Source organism: Anthonomus grandis, chromosome 5, assembly GCF_022605725.1.
Source record: "Anthonomus grandis grandis chromosome 5, icAntGran1.3, whole genome shotgun sequence".
Lineage (NCBI taxonomy): Eukaryota > Metazoa > Arthropoda > Insecta > Coleoptera > Curculionidae > Anthonomus > Anthonomus grandis.
In genome coordinates this window covers 18,403,913-18,428,296 of record NC_065550.1, presented here as the reverse complement: position 1 = coordinate 18,428,296, position 24,384 = coordinate 18,403,913, and the positions used below count along the sequence as shown (strand labels likewise).

Below are 24,384 nucleotides of genomic sequence, written 5' to 3'. Positions count from 1 at the left end.
AAATATCGACTGCCGCTGATTTATTGACACTTTTTCTCACGTCAATGACAATATTCATTTTACTGGTGCCCGTTTGGTTTTACCTGAAACGAAAATTTGCTAATTTTGCAATTACATTTAATAGAATAGATTCGTTTATTAAAATTTTTTGAAACTTTGCACAAGGGTTTGCCAGATTGGTCTCTTTAAAAAGTTATCTTACACTTTTTCTATAAAATGTACAGGGAAGCCAATAATTGATCCCCTTAAAATTTACAGGAGTTTTCCTATGTTCCGCTCGGCGACGCACCACCCGGTATATATACTATGTATATTTTCTCTTCTTTCATTAATTTTATAAATACCTTATGGTTTTTCTTTTGCCTCGCTTAAAGAATATCCTAAGACATTTCCTACGGTGATGAATAATATCATAACTACTTATAATTTGAAAATATAATGCATAAAATAAATATTATCGATATGTTTCATGCATTTGTGACACTTGATATTTACTTTATCATTGCTTGATAATAATTATCTCTTTGACAAAATGCGAAAATCACACAAATTATGAAAATCAAAGGCATTTTCTAATTGGTGTTAATAAGAAAATATATTACTAAATATTATGGTAAGTTTTTAACCGTAATATTTCTCATTTTAAAAATATTTACCATACTTATTTAGTATGGTCTTAACAAATATGCTACCCTACCAAAGATTTTTTAAAACTATAAGATATAAGAATTTACCTTAGTGAGAACTTTTTAAAGACTTATAAGCATCCTTAATAGACCCTCAGAAGAAACTAATAAAGAAATCAAAATAACTTTAAAAGCCTGATAGACATAACGTCAGATACTTGAAATAAAGTAATGACATGAAATATGAATTTTTTAAGCTCAAAAACGTTAGAAATGTTTTAGCCTAGAAGTATCTTCAAACACCAAGAAAAAACCTAAAATGACCGCAAAACTCCTGTAATATATAGATATATAAAATTAAAAATTACTCTAAAATTCTGACTGGAATGTTGAAATAATGTTTAAGAGACTGAATATTTTAAAATTTTGATCTGTTGCAATAAAAATAAATATTAAAATTCACGGTAATGCCTTCTGCGATTTGCTAATGGTGCTTTTGTCAATTTTAATCCCACCCTCCAATTAAACGAAGCATCATAATATGTTACTGATATTTACCGTAACAAAATTTGTTTTAATCAACAAACTGCTAGTAAAAATGCTACATAATTAAATGTAACAAAAATTCCCTATGAGGCAATATAAAAGTAGTGATAACTTTTCAGTTCGACACAGATTAAAAACGTGAGATCTTGATAATATGATATATTAAGAAAAGGCATGACAAAAACGAAAATTCCAAAATTCGTCACGTTAAGCCATTGTTAAAGTTAAGTTATGGTTATATTGAATTAATATTACTAACAAAGCAATCATGCCCCGCAACTTGAACCTACTTACACGGTTCTACAATTCCAAATTAGTTGCCCTAATCTTATCAAATTACAACAAAAACCAATCAACAACTTGTGTATATACTTATGTAAATTTATTAATACAGTTATGACGACGGTAGTTAGTTATGCTAGAATTATTGATAATTTTCAGTTTAAGGTGCTTTTCTTTTAAATCTAACAACTGTGATTTTTATATGTAATTACTATATATAATGATAAAATAAATAAATAAAATACAATCAAAATGAAAGCCATAAAATAACAATATCTTAAGTTACGTTTTCTCTTTTATGGCTAATATTAAAGCCTACAATTTAGTCATATTTTGGATTTTCTTATTGAGTCGGAAAAAACACATTTTAATAAAAAATAGTTTTACTGGATATGTTAACCAATATATGACCAATAGTATGCATTAAATTTTATTTGTTTTTGAAATAATATAATACAAATTTACAATTCTTTGACATAAAAAAAATTATATATATTTTTTTTCAACAAAATAAACATAAGAAAATAAAAGAAATAGAAGTCATTAAACAGGAATATTTACACTATATTTGTTAGTTAATGATTAATAATAAAATTTTAAATAAGGCGCATCATTCTCTTATTTGAAAATCTATCTATCTATTTATTTTTAAAGTTATAATTATAGCATGTACGTATTCAAGACATAAATTAATATTTTGGTAATAACTATGTAATCAAATTTACCTTCCATTAAATATTTATTTATTTATTATCACAAACATTCAGTCAATGAACATAGACACTATCTAGAAAAGAACTAAAGTAAATGTAAAAAACAATTGTTATAAACACAAATGTATATAACAGAATAACATAATTTTAGAGATCACAAAACTCGTCTCATGAATAAAACTTTTTTTCAAACATAAAATTGAGCTCAACCTTAATACGAGTATCTAAAATGATAATATATTATTATCCGGTGGAAATAAGGGTTCCTACTGAAAAAGAATATTCAGTTTATTTTCTTTTCAAATAAAATGATCCTTAATGGAAGGGATATCGCTTAACTTGACTTCAATATTCAAAAACATAATTTTTACAAGTTACTAACTGTACGCCATGATACGTGAATAATAATATTAAAGCAGATTGAGTTTTACGTAAAAACTGAGTCTCTTCATTTAAATCCCTGGTATCTCACAAATCCATTACGGAAATCTTTAATGAGTATAACTAAACTATTGAATGCAGATCCACGATACTTTCTGTAGCAGTTTTATAAAAGACAGACTTAAGATGAATCCACAAAAAAAATCACTTGGACTAAGACATCATTTCCCTGATACTAATTAATTAAGGATGATCGAATTAATCTCTCTAATTTTCTACTGCTTCCGCCAACTGTTTTGTCCAATATGTTTAAATAAACATTTACAATTAGACTGCCGTTTATAAAAAGACTCGCCCAAACATTTATTATAATATTTTAATACTTGCCCAGGCGTTAATTTTTCATTAATTAAATTTCTGGGTATTTTATATAAGCTAAACAGTTAACTTTTAAATTAAAAAAAGTGCATCTATCTGATAAATGTATACTTTGTAGCAAATTATAGTTATAGGTAAGTCCTGAAGTTTTTTTTTCTGACCAACACTCTGTATACCTTTGAATATCATCCACAAAAACTCTTTGAAAAAGAAAATAAAAAATGAAATTTAAATTCATTTAAAATTCAGGGGTGCGTTCGAAAAAAAATCTTAAACTTTCAGGTTTATCAAAATAAACTTTATATTTTAGATAACCCCATAGATAAAAATCCAATGGGGTTAAATCTGGCGACCTTGCTGGCCATTCAATAAAATCCCCCCTTCAAATCCATCTATTTGGAAAAATGTTGGTAAGGTAATCTCGTACTGTTCGCAAAGAGTGTGGGCGCCATCTTATTAGAACCATATTGAATCTGCTGGTATAAATGGGTTTTCACCATTTGGATAAAGTGCAATTAAACTAGGTACTATCTAATTTTGAAGCAACTCTAAATATTTTGCAAAGGTGCGCCCTCAATAAAATAGGGACCCACAATTGACGTGCCCACAATTCCTGCCCATACGTTTAACTTCTTGGAAAATTGTATGTGACTTTCCGTACTCTGTGACTTACTATACTAAAAAAAACTTGCCTCGACGGAAAAACAATCTTATTTAAAAATTGTTGGTTTGCATTACATTTATTCATCATTATTTCGCAAAACTCTATTCTGCGGATGTGATCATTTTCAATAAGCTCCTGAATTAAATGAATTTTATATAGATGCCATTTATTCCTATGCAAATATTTTAGAACACATGTTTTACTAACCGACTGATCTGCAGTAACTTGTCGAGTTGATTTATGTGGATTTTCTTGTAAATTGAGCAAAATATCTAATTGTCTGTTTTCTGGAAGCGTGGACGGTCCAGATCATATTTGTCTCTAACATGACTAAAATCTGTAAACTCTTTTTCAATTTTGCTTACTACCAAACGTGTAATAGGCTTCTCCGGGTACTTATTGTTAAACAGATCGCAAACTTCGGCCTGTGTTCGAGTCTTATATCCTACCTATCATCAAAATTTAACTTCTTTGTTTTTCAGTTAAATGCGCCATACTTTTAAACTTTACAACTATACTCGATACTTACTGACTTTTACGTAAAGTAATACATACTATTTCCAAGCGATTAAATGGTGACAAGGTGTCAACAATCAAATATACCTATTAAAAAACTATAAAAAAAACTCATTTGAGCATATTGAGTATGCTCAAATGACTCAAACAGTTGCAAATTTATTAATAATATTAGTATTAGGTATAAGACATAGCATACAAAATATATCTAAAATTCTATGCAAAATTCAAAAATGGAATAAAAAATAGGTGTTTTCATTTACAAAACTGAAGTTGATGGTCGTTGCTTATTTTTGGTTCACCCTGTATACATGAATTCATCATCAAAAAAATCGACAAAAAATAAAAATCGACGTGTCCGAACGTTTTTTTTTCGAACACCCCCTGAATTTTAAATCAATTTGTTCCAACTTGCGCGTCCTCACTGTATATATTCGTACATGAATATGTACACAAACGCAAATTTTTTTAAAGCACTACCAGATGACTTGAAAGGGATATAAAATAACGAACTATTAAAGAAAACTGTAGTAAGTTTAATACTTTATATAAATGCTGTGAAAAATCTGCTCTTTTAAATTTAGTGAGTATCAGTTTATGTTACGTTTATAATGTTTATGCTGTATATGCTATTCATATTTTTCTTTTAATTAATATTATCACATATAGTACCTCTTTTAGGATTGCACCGTAAAAAACTATTAATTAAAAACTACTAAAAAATAATCTTATTTTGTATAAAAGATGCTTATTATTATTAGGATAATTTTTAATAAATTTCTTCAAAATTGAAAATTAAATTAAAATTCAATTAAAGAATATAAGATTTATTCTTAGCATCTTAAGCTCTAAAGTTTTGTCAATGCATGTTTATTGTATTGCATTTTTTAGAAATACTTTTAGAAATGTCTTCTATTGTGTTAGAATTCTTTTTTAACATTTGATTCATATTAAAAATGTACTTTTTCTGTTTCAGAATGGAAACATAAAAAAATCACAACGACCTCGATGGAAGGTAAAAACAAAAAAATATTAATTTTTATCTAATATTGCATACCAATAACAACTTTGAGATATACAAAATGAGATAACAACTTTTTAGTTTAGAAATATGGATTAGATGTATTCTGAATGGATGCATATTGAATTAATAGAAGTGTAAATGTGGCCTAAATGCAGTGTGACAATTTTATGTGTGTAGTAATTGAGTTCTGTCTGGCGATGACAGGTGATTTTTAGTCATTTTATCTAAGACTGGGTTTATATGAAGCTATTTAATTAGAGGGCTATTTTTATAAAAATCCACACAAACATGAAGTTCAGATATGGACATTGAAAACAAGTTATCTATCTGGTTGTTCTTCAGCTGAGGTGTTTTGACGGATTTGTATTTTATTTTTATGTTAAAATAAGCTTCGACTAGGATTTTTAGGATATTTAAGTTTATAAACAGCATATTCTTTATTCATATGTAGTATGGCAAAAGTACAATGTTGTTAGGGAAAAACGAGGATTCTACGATTTTAACATCTTTAAATGATCAAACATTACATTTGGTATTGAGACCTGTGATTTTATTAATATTTTTCCTTAATTACAATAGACGCGTGTCGTATTTCGATGGCCGCCTAATCTTGTTTTTTATTATGAACCTACAGTTTAACGTAGGTTCCGAACCACGTGTGTTTTATTTTTATAAGACAAACACAAACAACCATGCGGCCATGCCAGGATTCGAAGCCGAGACCACACGATCGCACGTAAACACTTTGCCCACGGTGCTACCGGAGTCGGCTTATTGATATTTAATAGAATCTAAGAAGCATTCTATTGAATCCCTTCATCTGGGGAAAGATAATGACATTAAACGACGGTTCTTAGTTACAAATATGAAAAACAGAGGTTTAGGAGTATAGGAGGTTAGTTTGTAGGATTGTCAAGATTTCATTAAAGATGGATTTCATCTAACGATCACTTTATACAGATCATTTAGAGATAATGGCTTGATTTAAAAAAGAACTCCCTTTATTTAGAGCTTCTTTAGTAGCGAGAAGCATACTGCTAGTTCCTAAATTCTAATAACAGTATTACACACATCTATTTAAAACATATTAAAGTCTGAATAACTTAAATCTGACACGTTTGTGATATATGAGTGAATGTAATACGTGCCAAAGAATTATCTGTTCTCCATTTTGTTAATATGGTAATACCGCTTCATATATTTTCAATGACTGCCAAGACTCGGACTGATATGAAATGAAGTACTGAAAATAGTCATGTTTTTGAAATTTCTGTTTAATCTTACTTTTAGTAAGTTTAGTTTAGGCTCATCATTTGAATAATTTTTACAAATATTCCTAGTTATAAGTAGTTTTAAATAGATTTTTAAGATTTATTTATAAAGGCCTAATTTAAAACAATAAATAATATACCCTATTTTATCAATACTAAATAAACACTACCAAATGATAAAAACAATCGTGACCCTAATCTTGAACAATGTCTATTATAAGTTGATTTTCACCACAAAACGTCGCATCTTATCAGAACCTGTTAGGTTTATACCTCGTATTTCGGAAAGCTGCGCAAGTCACAGGTTCATACGATAATCAAGAGAATTAATTTACTCTAAATTGACAATTGAATAAGATCAGGACGCTCGTTATTAAAATTTAACGTTGAATTTTTGATGACAAATTTTGCGGTTATAAACGTGAAATTGAGTGGTAATATTTCATTGTGGGTTTAAAAAAAACAGGTGAGATTTACATTTTTAGTTAGTAAATTGATGATAAATTACATTTTCAAGATATTGTAAAATCTTTTAGTTCTGCATCAGCTGATTGATTTATTGAAATTTTATGCACTGTTTTTTTATTATTACATTTTTACTGGAATTTCACTTTTGCTTATTTTCCAAAAGTGGTTAAGTTATATTACTTTTTCGTTTTAATTTAACTTTTCAGTTTATCTTAAATATAATATTATCTCTACATACTTTAAAAAACTTTACATATAACACAGACGAAGCTTTCCATAAATAAACAGTACCATATGAGATTATCATTTTTATTATCATATTTTTATTAGATATTTACATTTTAATTATCATAAAATATAAATAGAGAACTAGAACAAAAACAGCATCCATTTTTACCGCTTTGGAAAAACGTTATATGTTGCAATCCCATACAACAAAATGAGATTGATGATGGATGTAATGATTATCTTGTCCTTTCTTTATAATAAATAAGTAATAATTTCGCTCTGATGAAACTGTCTAATACTTTTTGAATACAGTTTTGTAACTTAATATGTAAAATATTAAACATTGGGAGGATGGTAAGTGTCTATTTTAAAAGCCTATAAAACAGTTTTATAGCTCTAAATTGAAGTGGGGAATATAACATTTTCCCAGTTCACAGTAAGAAATTACAACTTTTCCTACGGCTATATACCCCGATGGAATTTATACTACATATTCATTACATATTACATACTTAGAAGAAAATATACAAAATAAATACTAAAAAGATGCCAATATATAGATTAACTATTTTATTTACAGACTTACTACTGTAAATAATCACCGTATCTACTAACCCTAGCTTATCTTGGTTTTTATTAGAAAATACGTCTTTTTAGGCGGAATGACTAGTCATCGAGAATAGCTCGGCGGATTCTTTCTCGTTTAGCTTTCTATGATATTTTACTGTACAGTGTCTAAAAAATGATACAATTGCATATGGTTACTCGTGCCAGAGGTTTCCTATATTGGTTCATTGCCATCATGGCATCAGTAACTTGAACCATCAATGAATATTTTCGTCTCTGAGCTATATTTCAATTTTATTTGAACATAAGATACCTATAGTTATAATTTTTCATTTATTCTATTAAACTATTTTCAAATCAAGAAGTTTCAAGAATAACAACTTTTATATACTTAATATATAATAATTAGATTCAATTAAACAAGTTCTCTGGAAATGATTATACAGAGCTTTCGCACGTTTTTTTCGTGTTTTTTTAAAAAGTTGTTAAGGGTGGTTCGTTTTCAAATGAAAGCACTATATATCGACTTGTTCGTAAAGGTTTTCCATATTTTGAACTGTCATATTATTATTGGTATTTGGAAGCCCAACTTCCTATTAAAGTTGAAATGTATAGATATCGTATACTTAAGTTACTGGTCCAAATATTTTTTGTATTTCTGGTAATCAAGGCCACCATAAATTTTGTTTTGAAGAATTGCATTAATATGTACTTCTGTGAAACTTGCGATGAACTGCTGGCACTGTTGAAAGGTTTGTTTTAACAATTTCTCTTAAATCCAAAATGCTCTATTTGATATTTTAGGACATCTTGGCATGGTAAAACTGGCTTCCTATATTCTCAAATAAAGAATAAAAGTTGATAGATCTTAAATATTTTTCTAGTTTGCATTTTCTCAGAAGTTCCTTCAGAATCTTCAACACTTTTCTTACTTGGTGTTTTCTAAACTACTAAGGAAAATAGCTCACCTTATTTAATTGTTTCGTTTCAACTTTAATTGTTCTCAAGAAGTGACTAGATTTATGAAATTTTGAGTTTTGTTATCAATTATATATTTGGATCCAAAATGATTTTCATATATCAAAATTATTTAAAACGGGCAAACATTTTTTATTAAATAAGCAGATTATAGTCAAATATATTAAAAAGTAAAATAAACGGTAAGTACCATTAAGTAAGAAAGAGGTAATTCCTTACTTCTGTGAAAGTAAGTAACTCTTTTTTTAAGAAAATGTGCGTCTAAAAGAAATGAACCAGTAAGGTTATTAATTCCTTTAAAAATATTTGCAATATTTATAGAAACAATAATATTTATTACCATCGATTCCAAATTATGTAATTTATTTTGATCTCCCTAAGCAGTATTTAAGATTTAAAAATAATCGATTTATTGTCGTGACGTCTAGTAATTTTTACACCTTGTAAAAATGCATATGATATAATATTAAGTCATAACTTTTAATTCCACTACAAATTTACAATGCGCTATTAAATAACCATATAATGGATATTTTAGGAGCCTCCCGCAAACATGCTGAAGTCATTTGAAGGGATCGCGCCTTTTGTAAAAAAGTTAGCCGCTCAAACTTACTCAATTGATAATTGGGTTTTCAAACTTCACTATCGGATTACCTTCACAATTTTTATGGTGTCTACCATCTTAGTCTGCTCAAGACAATATATTGGAGAACATATACATTGTATGACTGATAAGGGATCAATTCCTCCACATGTAATGAATACTTTCTGTTTTTTTACATCAACCTTTACTATGGTAAGTAACCAGTAATCAAACTTGAAACTTGATTTATACATTTTGTTCCAAGTATGCTATCTATTAATCCTTCATTATAAAAACTTCACCAACATGATATAACGTGAGAAATGCATATTGCTCAGTTTATTTCATGCTTGAGTTAATTTATTTAAAAAAATGTTTATTCATGCAATGAACCATTAAGAAAATTACACCGATTAATTTTAAAACTTAATTATTTTTAAAAAACCTTGACTTTAGATGATTATATAATGATGCATAATGTTATATGAATTTTTAAGGAAATATGCGAGTTTTTTCATCCAATATGACTATTGAAATATGAATTGAAATTGAATTAATTGGAATAAGAGCTAAATAGTTTATTAGAAATATATTATGAATTATGTAAATTAAAATAAGCTTTTTTAAACTTAAAACACGAAAATGATAATTCATAATAGCTCGTAAAAAGGCTGAATTATAACTGAAATAACTACCGCGGAAAACAAATCTCTAGATGTCAAATGAATCAACCACCTTAAGAATTTAAAAGATAAAAATAAAGATTTACTACTAAGACAATTAAGGTCATTCCTTAAAGACCAGAAATGCTATACATCTAAAAACAAACAAACATTAAAAAAGTTGTTGAACTTGATGATTAACAGACATACAATTGACTAATAGCTAATGAAATAAGTTGAAAATAGTTAATCAGCAATGTTATATATGCATTTCGGTATGAAAAAGTCCACAAAGCCCAATTTTATCAATGGAAAACTACAATCTAAGGAAAATTTAGAAAAAAAAAAGCTTAATATATTGTGAGCATGATGGAGCATATATAAGGATTCCAGCATGAAAAGGTAAAAACCAGACTTCAAACACAAAACTATAGAATACTTGGAGTGTTTTTTATAGTCTTTTAAATACTGTTTTGGTAGGTATAAATAAATGAACATTCGCAAAAATATTGAAATTTAGTAAGTAAAATAAAAAGCTTTTAAGTAGAATAATTTCTTAGGTTTCTCTGACAAGAGAAGTAAAAGTCATTAAGCGACTTCTTTCTTTTGTTCCTGGTTGATACTCTCTAGAAATCTTATGATATTCAGCACTGCAAATGCGACTGTTATTGCATTGTACTTTTCTTCAAGACCTTTCCAAGCTTTATGCGTTAGTTAGCAGCATGTACTTAGTATGTCAAAGTTTATTTGCATAGCATATTTAAGCAATATAATTAAGTAAAATTATGTCATAAATTATTAGGTCTCACCCTCCATGAAATTATTATTTTTGTTTAATTATTTTCCATAGGTGTTTTTCACATTCATTTACCTGAGTTCGCTTCTCTATAACTTAGGTATCGTCAAAGCAGAAATCCGAAAGCGCATCCAGTTAACTTTGCAACATTCAGCTTTGATCAAAATTGTAAAAAATAAGAAATAACCAATAAGCTATCAAAAAACAATTCATAAAAGCATTGGTTTTTTATGAGTCAGAGACGGGAGTTGCTCGATCTATTGATAGATACCGATAGATACTTTTGAGAAATGGTGATGGTGTAAAATCCTGAGACAATATTGGACGGTCAAAAGAATTAATATTTCAGTCTTACACGAAATCAAGCCTAAACAACGATTATCATCTCTAACATATGGTAATATTCTCAAGTTTTTTTGGATAAATTACATAACCAACGCGTCGTAGACGCGGACGCCCAACGACTCGAGGGGCTCTTTAGTATCTGAATCTGATAAACCTTATAGATGTCATATTTGGTTTCATAGCAAGTTGATCCACATTCCATGATCTTTCTTTTAGTGTTTCCCAATCAATTATCTCATTAATATTCATCATAGAAATCTTACTTCCGGACATCTATATTGAATTTTCTGCAGGCCTGCTGTTTTACAACTTCCAGTAAAATTTGTTGGGTATGTGTCCCAAGGAGTTCAAACTATTCGATTTTTATTATACTGATTACAAAGAAGAGCGCGTCAAGCTCTTCTTCTATTAGATGTTTATTGCTCTGCTCATATGCTTGCCTCATTGCTGCTCTCTGCTCATTGCTCAATCCCTCCTTAAGTTTCGTACGCAACGAGGCATTTTTTATTTGTTGTGTCTAATGTAGTCTGTGACGTTACCAAACAAAATATTGACGCGTATAACCAAAAGTCGAATTCTGCAGTAAGTTAAGTTTTTAAAGCCATGCAAATCTATTTATATAATATTGTATATTATATTTTTTATTACATTTCTTAAAAATATGTGGTTTTGGTTTCTTCGCAACAAAAATAAGAGAAATGTAATTACAGGTAAAAGACCTAAATGCAGAACACTTAGATGATGAATTTATACCTCATCCAGGTGTTGGTCCCATGGGAGTCAATTCCAAAGAGGAAGTAAAACGCCATGCCTACTATCAATGGGTGCCATTCGTTTTATTTGGTCAGGGAATTATGTTTGTTATTACGCATCAACTATGGAAAAAACTCGAAGGTAAGAGATTGATGAATTGATAATATCCGATTATATCTTTAAAACAATATGAATCTGAAATATCTAATCATATTCTGATAATACTACCGATTAATGATTAAAAAAAATAAGTAACAATAATAAATATGATATGTACTTTGAGATTTTGGATTTTAGGTGGACGGATTAAGTACTTGGTAGATGGATTACAACTCGCGGCATTTTCATTGCAAGATAAAAACATCAAGGTGTCAAATAGATGTATACCAACTAAACAGGAAAGGTAAGCAATTGAACAGGTTTGTTTGAAAAAAAAACAAGTTTAAGCACTTAAATTTAATATTATTTATTATGACATAGTCGTGACGAAAAATTAATGGCAATATATTAGCCTTGGCTTATAAAACCGGAAAAAAGAGTACTTTGTCTCTTATCAAACAAGTAACTTAACAAAAAGTCATTATTGCTTTATCACGTATAGTTCGTTAAATCATTATTTTATTGTTTAAATCCAATTAAATAAATTCTTGCTCGTTTATTGCTTAATATTTTAAACTATGTTCGAACTCTCAATTAAAACAATTCTCTTCTTCAGTTTCTGATTATAAAAAAATAATGTCAGAGCTAATAAGACCTAAGTTACATATGTATGAGCTTTTACTTTATCCTTATTATAACTTTTAAAATTTTATTTGAGTCTGTCCAATTATCTCCAGCAAGTATTATTAACTCATATATAACATTAGTTTTTATAGATTTACAGAGGCATAACATCATTTTCTTGAAACTTTACTGCATGATTGAAGGATTATTTATTTTGAAAAAAACAATTGTTTCCTACGTGAATGAATCAGCATTAATTTTTTTTTTAAAATCGTCCAAATGAAAAACAATCTTGAAATTTTAGCCTCTGCCTTTTTTGATTTTTAGAAAATTTAATTGAGGTAATTAAATAAGTATAAGTTATTTCTTCGTGATGCGAGACTTATATTTCTTTAATATTCAATAACCTATGTGACCTTTAGTTCCTCACATTTAGATGTGTTATATTTAAATAACTCCAATGAAAGTGAGACATTAAGATAAAGAGTTAAAAACATCTTTAATGTATTGTAACGAAAAATACTTAATACAATAGATGATAGATTCCAGATGATTTTTTTATCACCTTCATAATCAGTTCCTCTTAATTTGTAAAAACAACAATATAGTTGCAGAAAAAGATACAATAAGAAAATTACTGGATTACGTTACAAAAAGCACGTAAAGAGGGAAAAAATCGAAAATTATCACATAAAAGATGATTAAATTAAGCATTAACTAATTTAAGCGCTACAGAAATCAGCTTGCTCGGATGGGTTTAGTCCAGCAATTCGGCTACAAGGAGCAAAATTCTACAACGAATGAAGTTACAAGGAAACATAACTGAGATCTTAAGTGCTAATTTAGCTGTGTATATATTCTAGTGAGATGGCAATCTAGAAAAATTAACGAAACTCAGACAAAACCTTGTTTTACCTAGTCTTTTACTCTGAACAGATATGGAAATTTGCTGGATGAAAAGACATTCATATTCTACTATGTGGCTATTTGCTGGTAATACAGATCACTAATCATAAGGACGAAGATAGGAAATAAAAGCAACTATTGTTCTGCCTTTTTTTTTCTAAAAACCTTATTATTTCCGCTGGAGGCATATCTTTGCCTTATTTAAATATTTTAGTCTGTCAAGATCTCTTTTTTTTTATCAGCATTTATCATTAAGGCATCGAATTCTGCATAAGTAAACATAAAATTTTATTTTATTTTTATTTTAAAATCATTAAGATACATATATATGATGATTTCAGGGATGAAAAAATAAAGACGATTCGAAAAGCTTTCATCGAGAGGATTTACATAAGCGGCTCTTGGTCCATTAATCTTATGATTTGTGAAGCTTTGAATCTGCTAAATGTCATTTGTCAAATCTACATCACTAACACATTCCTAAATGGTCAGTTTTTACATTTAGGTGCGGATGTGGTTAATCAGGGATTAGAATCCAGCGTTGACCCATTAGATGAAGTGTTTCCTAAGGTAAGCTGATTTTCTGTTTTTTAATTTAAGCCTCTGTAATTTTATGATATAGGATTATTTTAGATTATGGTAATTATCCAAGTTTTCGGGGCATATCAGATGTAATAATATATTTATTTTAGTAAATATGATGAAACTGGTCATAGCACGTTATTAATTCGGATCTGTGCATTCAAGATTTGTTTCCAGTTACCTGATAGCATTCTATACCATAACGCTTTTATTTCTTCTCATTAATCTTCTTTCTTCTGCTGTGGACTATTTTATATTTAATAGAAAAGCTAAATTTTCGTTTCTCGTCTTTTAACTCGTCCTTTAACATTCACTCACAAGTCTTGATAGCTAATTGGTCAAACAAGATATAATCAGTAAGTTCCTATATGCTTTCAAAACAGTGTGAGTTTTGGAAAACACTTATAATTAAGTTCATTCTTATCCAGTTGATCTGGTATGTATTTCTACACCCTTGACGATATCCTAGAGACCACATATTGCTGCTGGATTCTTCGGCTTATTCAGTTTTCTAAACGACACTCTTTCTGACCGAAACTTTCGACTTTAAACTCAACAAATTCCACTTAAGCCATAGACACTGAGTGGAAGTTTATAATATACAGATTTTTAATTTTTTTTATTTTTCATTTTAGAAGCTGGCTGCAGCTTATAGCTTCTCTGACTGATTACTACTGTGACCTGGTTACCCCTTTCCTCTTCAATCTGCTTCAATCCTCTTCAATCTTCTCAGCCTCTTAGCTGTAAATTTTTTTAAGCATGGCTCTTTGTACCTTATTAAACTTTATTGTTTATGGTCCTAAACATTGGTCTATGGCGATGAGGATATTTATATGGTCATTTTTAAGATTCATATTTTTTCATCTGATTCAGTTTAGCTAAAGATTAAAACTGAAATATAACATCTTTTCGGTAAATCAATGCCATTTTTTTTCAGTTATTGCTCCTGCTATCAGCTTGACTTCTTCGAAATCCATCTGAAATCATTAGTTATATATAATCATCTCATCTAAATTATGCATTATTTTTTAAAAGTAAATCATATTTATCTTGTTGATATGATTAGCAACTATGGAAGAAGTACGGTTTGCTCTTTTTAATATAACAACAAAAGCCATATAGGAACGAATGGGATTTACTCATCCATTTTAGTAAAGTTCTATCCATATATTTACCTATATATTTTTCATTTAGTTAACGTCTGCATAGAGACTAACTTTTTTCAAATTCACGAAAGCTTTCGTATCTAATTCTAGTTCCTTTCCCTTTAGTTCTCTTGGGGAAGTTTCTTCCCCAAGAAAGAACTAAAAGACTAAAAATACTATGCTGATACGATTTTACATTCAGAATAATCTGGTTTTCATGCCGAACACAGTTGGGCACTAACTGAGGTGAGCTTACGGCATTGGTACTTTTGGACTACTAATGATACGAATAAATAATGGTTTGTTCTTGGCTATTCTTAGTTATCTTGGTTTTGGAGCCTTGGATTAATAACTAATCTGTCAGGTAGATTACAGAGTTAAGCTTATTGATGTGGTTTCGGATGGTTTGCGTGTTTCAGATAGGGTCCTTCAGGGATCTATATCGCGACCTTTACTTTTTACATCCCAAATGGCCCAAATATGCTGATCACATCCAGATCTACATAATTTTTCGTCCAGAGAATATTTTGGAAGTCAATTCCAAAGATACAAGTAATCTTAATGTCCTTAGGAATGTTTCTATTGTTAATTTTCTTGACTTATTTTACTTAAATGTAAAATAAGTTAATATTAAATATATTATATGACAAGCACTTATTTTTGGGTGCGTACAATGCAGGCAAAGTAGTAAAGGATTGATGGATCTTATTATTGGTAACGAAGTACTTACATATTCTGCAATTGCAAGAAATCTGAAGTTGATGCTTGTTTTAGATCTGAGATCTTCAGATCATGTCAACCACTATATTCAGAAAGCGTTCTGTGTGCGATTAGTGGTTGTTATTAGACGGTGTGATAAGGGTGTTATTGAAAAGTTCCGTTAAATTGGGTGTTTGAATATAAAGGAAAGAAGAACGCCTCACAGTGTGATTTTGTTTAATAAAATTATTCTTAAAAAAGTTCCAAATTATGTGTACCAAAAAATTAAATTCAGATATGATGCACATAATCACGATTAACGACATAAATTTACAAGCATCTCACCTCCTCACAAAACTATTTTATTTGAACGATCGTTTACCTATCACGTTTCCCTGCGTTATAACAAAGTCTTGGGGAAGCTTAAGCTCCTTCCCCATAATAAATTTAAGTATAGACTTTTAAATATTTTACCGGAAATTGTATGATATTACATGTACTTAAGGTAAGGAAGTGTAGCTTCAACTTTTCTTTTGATTTTTTGTAAAGCATGGTATTTACAAAGAGAGACATTTTTATTATTATTATTATTATTATTATTATTATTATTATTATTATCCCCAACGTCAAAAAATCAGAAATTTTCAGTCAGGGATATCTTTGATAAGCCGATATTGACCCAACACATGCAAGGCAGGTATTTCTTCATCTTTGTACTTGGGATGAACAAACTTAATAAGAATATTTCTTTTCACCTTTAGCAGCAGAGTAGAGAGAATAACTAAGCTTAATTTAGAGACAACTAAATATTGTATATAAAATAAAATTGACAATAATATCATTATGCCTATTGCTTAATACGATGATGCAATTTTCATTTTACCCACAATATTTTGCTTAAACGTTCTTGACTTATTTAAAATTATGTTTATGAAAATATTTGAACTGTGAGCGTAACTTTATGCAACGGTTAGCGTAGAAAATCTCAATGCTTTGTCATTGTAACTTATTTAAATGTTTATTTTTTCCTTAATATTTAACATTTATATATTTTTAAAAAGCGTGAATGAAAAACCGCAGGGAATAGAATTGTATAATGATAAAATTGCTTAATTATGTGTGAAATCAATTAAATCTCGAGCCAGTCGTTTGAAGTAATTATTAACCACAATTTGAGTCATTGACCTATATTATTATAATAAATGAGCTTTAATATTTTTTATGTAATATTTAAAAAATCTATATAGCAATGATGATTTTTAACAACGTACTTTTTATAGATACAATACTTGTTTATGGTCTACTACCGTTGACGGCAGAGTAAACAGAGCAAACTATTTTTAGATACTGTATACTATACAACTGGGGGAAGTTTATATTTGGAAGATGAATTACTACTGATGACAACAAAGGATTTATAAATACGTTTGGCTGTTGCTTATTAGCGCCTCTCTCTAAATGTTCCTTTTTGTTATTCCTGCTGCATCATTACCAATAATTAGCCATTAGCAATGCGGTAATCAGTATTTTTATTTATAGTAATAATAATTATGAAGAGCTACAAGAATTCCATTAACTTTTACTTTCATATTCATCAAAAGAAGTCGTTAAATATAACGTCTTATTTGGACATTTCTAGTATATTAGTTTGAATATTACTAATTTATTGATTTTTAACAACTATTTGAGTACACCTGGTCTCTAATTTATTTACATGCTTCTCCGATTTATTTTGATGTTTTACAATTTTATTGATATATTCTGAATACTTTTTGTATAGCTACCCCTATGCCTAAAGTCAATGGTTTGTCAAATATGACGTAACAGATTAACTAAACATGTGAAATTAAAAAATAAAAATGTATTCTAGATTTAATGCAACCAATGTTTACTTTGTTGTCCATTTGATTTAATGCCTCCTTAGCAATGGAAATTTTAGTTCCAGGGTATCTCAAGTAGAAATGACGCCAACATTAACTTTTTATGTGATTTCTTAGAAAGTAAGTAGATTGTTCAGGTAAATGACAAAGGAAATTTCATTCGAAATATTATTTTTTTGATGAGACCCCCTTTATGTTTAATGCAAAAGGTAACAGAGAAAATTGCAGATATTGGGTAACCGAAAATCCTCATTGGACCCAAGACTACCCTAGCCAGCGCCCTCAAAAAATTAATGTGTGGGCAGGTATTGCGGAAAATCGAAACTTTGTTCCATTTTTTTTGTTTAAGAAATGTTAAACGGAGATCGCTACTTGGACTTTCTACAGTTTTAACTTAGCCCCGCTTTAGTTGTTTTATTCCCTGATCCACAAGAGGCTGACATACTGAGTAACGAGATATAATTTCAACAAGACGGGGCACCTCCTCGATTTTACAAACAGAACCGATTGAGTGGCCACCAAGGTCACCGGATGTAACCCATTAGATTTTTTCTTATGGGGCTATTTGAAGTCCAAATTTGATGTGAGTAGACAGATAATGTTGATGATTTAAAGAAAATAATTCGACAAGAAATTAGACTAATCGATGCGCAAGTGATTGGAAGTTATTTATCGACTTCAAAAATGCATTGGAGTAAATGGACATTAAATTGAACATCAGTTACAATAATTATTATATATATTTTTTTTATTTTTTAATGTCGTATGCTATAGAAAAAGTATTCAAAATATATCGTATAATTTTAAAAAGTTATGATATACAGGGTGTTCTATTTACACAAATTATGTTGACGCCATATTAGCTTATATGATATGACACTATAACAAACGGCCATCAGAAATGTGTTATCAAGCCTCATTTTACACTTTTTCGTATCCGATTATGGTTGTAAGTGCAGGCGGTGATATCCGCCGTACTATACAAAGATAAAAACTTCACAAACCTGCGTCATTTTATAAAAAAAATCATTGCCGCAAATACGAGCCAACTTCTTCTGCTAACCTGCTATTTTATAAAAATAGCATTTTTTGGTAGTGGTATCAAAAAGAATAGTTTATTAAAAAGTGTCTCCTCGGCCAGAAGTGTATATCCTTAGGCTCTATGGATTGAAGAACTGATCTTCTTTTAAAGTAAATTACTTATAAGTAAAAACATTTTTCTATGTTAACCTGCCCGGATGACAAATCTATCAATAATTTGACATGCAAACGTAAATACGTTAGTTATTCACAGAGTTTTTGTACTGTTTTGCTCTTATTTTGTAGTTTAGGTTCATCCAGGGTTCTACTTACGTTTAGCTTAATAGCTTCACATATTGGCTCTAGTTTTTGTAGTTCATCTTGTTTGAGCGTTCCATTTGGGCCCCAATTTAGTTTAATTTATTGAAAATTTAATTTTTTCGATCTAATGAAATGTTCTTGTATCGGTTCCGTAGTGTAGCGGTTATCACGTCTGCTTTACACGCAGAAGGTCCCCGGTTCGATCCCGGGCGGAACCATATTTTTTTTCCAAAAATTGCGCGTCCTAAAAAAAGTATTATTGAAAAGTTAGGTTTTACAGTTTTTCTTCGGCAAATAAATAAATAGTACTATTAACAACCAAAAAAATCTAAAAACTGTCTCAGGAGCTAAAAGAATACTTTCTATCCAGTGAAAGGAGATTGAATGAAAAATTTCAAAGTAAAAAGTAGAAATGATGTCCAAAAGGCATAAGCATATATAACTCAATCAAATATCACTTGCATTAAACACTGAAATCTGTTAAAATAATAGGAATATTTTCATTGAGCAAAAATGCGAATATTCTTAAAACTATTCACTACGAAGTTCATTTTGAATCCCATAGTTGTACAAAAATTGGCGTTTTTGACTCGTAGTCTCTAAGAAGAATGACTTATTAAAGAGTGTTTATTTACTTGAAAGAAAATTCAATCTGAAAAAGTAACGAATTTTTCTATGTAACAAAACAAGATTTGCTTATATTGATGTTTTGAATCGAAACACAAATTTCAGAAAATAAGATTTTTGAATAGTTTTTTAAATCTTTTGTTGTTGATAATATTGTTAAACTTAATTATTATTAATTTACAAAATTATATTTTTTTATTGGCGAACTTTTACGAAAATTGATAAAAAAAGGTAATTAAATTAGTTTAACATATTAAGCTGCTTAAAGTGTGTAAATTGATTTCTGATAATAGAGAGAATTATATGGTTGTGCACGCACAAAATGTTGTAATAAGTACAATACTGCATAATGCGTTTTTAATATATACATAGAATTACGTGATCATTTTTAAGATATTATACATTCTCTACCACTACCTGATATTCCGCAGTTCTTATATTTTTGAACTGCTTATGTTTGTTTTAATGCCCTATCCTGATGTTAATCAATCTTTTGGTTTAAGAAAATAGAACAAAATAGGCAAAAACTGCCAACTGGCCTCGCCTTGAAATGTCCCCACCTCAACACACTGAGGCAACAAGAATTTTTAATCAAGGTCTTCTTCAATTAGCATCTAATGAGCCATGCTGTAATGCAGAGGTTTCTCCGGCTGCTAACTTCTTCGCATCTCTAAAGCAAGTCACCTCGCTAATTTATTACCACTACCAAGGTTTGAATCTCAAGATATTCACTAATTTTTAGTACTGTCAACATTCTCTTAACAAAAATAACAATTTCTTCTTTAAGGCGTTGGTTCAAACTGTAAATAATTTGATTTCCTTTTAAATAGCCTTAAAGAAAGAAGTCCATTGGAATTATATTGTATGAACTTGATGGTAAATTTTGACCGCCAGAGCCAGGTATGGTCTGGAAGTTCATTGGTCCGCAGTATCATCATTGATTCCGCAATAGTGTAATTAACAGGCAAAAATTAGAGGGAGCAGAAGTGCAAGTGAAATTCCTCTGCTGCATTACGTATGCAGATCTGGTGTGGTGGCCAAAGATATTGCAAATTACAGAAAGACAGATGCTGGGAAAAATACAAAATATAGACTAAGTTGCCTATGAAAACTACATTCACATCATCCATCGAAGCTCTACTGGACTTCGATATTCTCTACTAAATTACTTAAACCAGGAAATGAAAAAGGAAAAGATCTGCTATTCCCTTGAACCAAAGCCTGCAAAGAAATGTCAAATGCAAAGTCCAAAATACAGGAAAATAAGAACCAGGTTAATAGACAATATCAAACAAAAAATGCAACAGTTGATAGTTACTCTTGAATAGCACTGTATCGCAGAAGGCAACAAATATTTGAGAAGGACACACTGGGCTCAGTAATAACTAAATACCACAGCAGCAAAAGACATGTACAGTTTAGTGCAGGGAAGAATTAGGCTAACTAGAATAAACAGATAATGGGGTGAACTCTTGAGAGTGAAAGCGGGACGAGTCCCAGGAAGGAAAACACCAATAAACCAATTGGATACAATACAACTACAGCCACAAAAACTCGATTTACATTTCGCTATAACGGCAACAGTAAAACCGCGTCCATCTTTATTTTTAAAGAAAAACGATTTGCTCACTTTCCCAGTCCAAAACTCGCGGTGGATGCATTGGTTATTCGAGGTATATAAAAAGGTTTTCAGAATTTCCCAAATTTGACAGTTCTGACATATTGACGGATCCATTCAGTTAAAAATGTTCCTCATCAAGGATTTTTTTTTTAAAATAATTCAGTGGATCTTCGGCGAAATCAACGAATCCACAGTATTGCGCACGGACTGTTCTTCTCTGAGTGTTCTGAGTGACAATTGAACTTTAAGTCTAGTAATGTTTAATTCTTAACCAAGATACGCTCACATATATTTCTCCTATTAAGAATATAGTAGAAATATGTGGGAAAAAGTTCAAATACGTATGTAAACTGACTGAGGAGTTGGGACTGGTCCTAACTGTCCAATCAAAGGTGGAGCTCTTATTTTCGGGAGTCAATATTCGAGCGTAACTTTTGTCTATCTTTCTTTTAATGGGTTTAAAGTCTATAAATTCCGCTGGATGTATACGAACGCCAGGTTATATTCAGGTAAATTTAGAGAATTCAGGTGGCGATTTACTAAGTCGTCATCGTAGCCTTTTAAACACATTCATCTATTAGACTTTGGCCAACTGTTGCTGTAAAAAGGTGGAATTTTGGGATAATAATGAATTATTCATTATTATCCCAAATCATTAAAAAAAGGAGTTCATAGCCCTAATATCAGGGTTATCTTAAGAGAGTAAGCTTTTATTACTCTAAAAAATTGAGTTCTTTGATATTTCTTTTAAATCTTACGAGCAACCAGGTCGTATTCAAAAAGTTATGGAATATTCTATCATGCTTTTATTATTTAAATCAGCTATCTACTACATACTACAACTGTGTTTCTTTTTTTGAAAACATTATGATCGTTCTTTCCAGTATTTTCAACTTATTTGATTTTTTGAGAGATCCAGAGAAGAGGTGTGCTATTTGCCTTTTTGACATCTTATTTAATTTATATTTATATGTAATGGTAAAAGGAGAAGTTTTTATTATTTTTATTTTTAGGTAACCAAATGTACCTTTCAAAAGTATGGTCCTTCCGGTACTATCCAGAACCACGATGCATTATGCGTGATGGCTCTTAATGTGGTAAATGATAAAATATATACTTTCCTATGGTTTTGGTACATACTTTTATTCATTTGCACTGCTTTAGGATTAATATGGAGGTAAATTATTTTTTATTATATGGGATAATGAAGATTATAATATTATTGATATTTTTAGATTTGTAACAATTCTGCTGCATGCCAGAAGTAAACTATTCAACAAGATAGTGTTTGCCTACAGTTGTCCAGGTAAAATTAGTCCTTGGGATGTCTTGACAGTTTCGAAATACTGTAGTTATACGGACTGGTTATTTTTAAAATATTTGGCAAAAAACCTGGATGGTTTGGTGTTTAGAGAAATAATTATCAGTTTGGCGGAAGAACTGGAAGGTGAGCATATTGAACCTGCTAAACAATCATTACTAAGTAGTAATGCATCCACTGCCGAAGATAGCGACTATAAAATTGAATATAAGACTGACTAGGAAATAATAGTTTATGTAATTTTAGTACTAATGTATATTTTTTATTTAAAAAAAGTACATTTTACCTGTATATTTAACATAAAATATACTATGTATTTTACTGTTGTTTTTGTGATTTTTTTTCTCCTTTAATTAAAGTCTAAAAAATTATTGATTTGGTATTCTTTGGAACTGAACATTTCCAAAATTAATATGATTGTTTCAGACCTAAGGTTCTTAAATTAATAATATATTTATTGTCACAGACTGCTTTAATCAACATTAAACAACGTACCAGAAACCCGGGATAAAAAATAATTAAATAATCTAATTGAAAGTGTACTGTCGTCATTGGATTAAATACTTCCTTTCTTTCAGTGGAGCTTTAACAAGCCATAAGGTCATTTCATTTATTTACGGTCTAATTTTTCATTTAAATTCCTTTGAAAGATGACCAAGCACCTATTACGCTCAAGTTTGTTCCTTAGGTATATTTTTATGAAGATTTAGATATAGTTTATATGCAAAAAAATTTAAATAAAAATATCATTTTTAAATATTCAATTTAATAAACGCTAACAGTAAAGGGTGAAAATTCTAATTCATAAAATATTATAATTTTACTATATATGACTTGAAGGATGCATATAATATACTTGCGGCTGCGGAAAGCTTGTATTATCTTGCAATAACAAATCTCTAATTTAATCTAATTAATCTTTAAGCCACAAGTTAAAAAAATTTTCGTACTTTTTCTTTACTAACTTTCAAATTGAAAGTAGAGAAGGCAAGAGAGGATTGGCGAAAATGTTCGATCAATCCCGAGTTGTGTCGCTAGATAAACATCTTCAGTCATGTTCAGTCAGTGCATATTGGAATTCGGTAAATCACTGTCGTTCTCTCTACAACTTAAGGCTTTACTATGAATTCCTAATATATAGGGCCATATTGGCCACATTATATGATGTGCCAGCTGCAGTAGTAGTGATTTTCCTGATAATAAAGTTGTTATATTACTTTCAATTTCTACTATATCAGCTAAACTATTACATACTAAAAGCAAATAAATTTGAGTTCCAGTAACGTCGACCGGACTGTAACTTCTGTAACAGACAGCAAAATCTCGCACTAAAAACTGTAAAGACATCAAAATTCTACCAAGAGCCAAGAGTAATACGACAGTGTTGACCCAGCGCACTAAATACCCCACTTACCTAAAAAAATCAGATGTTCAATATGCAAAAAAAAAAATTGAAATTCATAGAATTATGTATATTTCGGTCATAATTGGGACATTCTGCAGCATCCTTTGATAGATCACCAAAATGTTTTAGCTACGACGTTTCACGAGAATCGTTTTAGGAAAGGCGTTTAAGAAATATTGATAAATTATTTTTATTTTTTTAAATTAGCTGAAAGGAGTGCTTGACGAGGCTATGAGGTAAATCATTCATTTTTAAAGGTTATTTTATTATAATATATTTAACAAAAGTGTCAATTTAATTGTAGGGTAAGTAATATTCACTATTATTTATTTACCTTTATGTGAACCGTTGAT

The 24,384-nt window shown here is 29.7% G+C and overlaps 1 protein-coding gene and 1 non-coding gene across 4 annotated transcripts; both read left to right on the top strand.

The window, feature by feature from the left end:
- Positions 1–565: 565 nt before the first annotated feature.
- LOC126736099 (innexin inx7-like) lies at positions 566–22,952 on the top strand. 3 transcript variants are annotated; one of them, XM_050440309.1, is made up of 8 exons: positions 596–613; positions 5,083–5,121; positions 9,181–9,438; positions 11,739–11,922; positions 12,079–12,184; positions 13,752–13,980; positions 22,319–22,482; positions 22,541–22,952. In XM_050440309.1, the coding sequence occupies exons 1-8, from the start codon at positions 611–613 to the stop codon at positions 22,845–22,847; spliced, it is 1,290 nt and encodes a 429-aa protein (XP_050296266.1). In that variant the 5' UTR covers positions 596–610; the 3' UTR covers positions 22,848–22,952. The 3 variants fall into 3 exon arrangements, with proteins under 3 accessions (XP_050296267.1, XP_050296266.1, XP_050296268.1); XM_050440310.1 differs by lacking the exon at positions 5,083–5,121 and having other exon boundaries at positions 566–613; XM_050440311.1 differs by lacking the exons at positions 596–613; positions 5,083–5,121 and adding an exon at positions 6,639–6,867.
- On the top strand, positions 19,203–19,275 carry Trnav-uac (transfer RNA valine (anticodon UAC)). Its single transcript has one exon. It is a non-coding gene; the product is annotated as a tRNA-Val (tRNA).
- Positions 22,953–24,384: the final 1,432 nt, after the last annotated feature.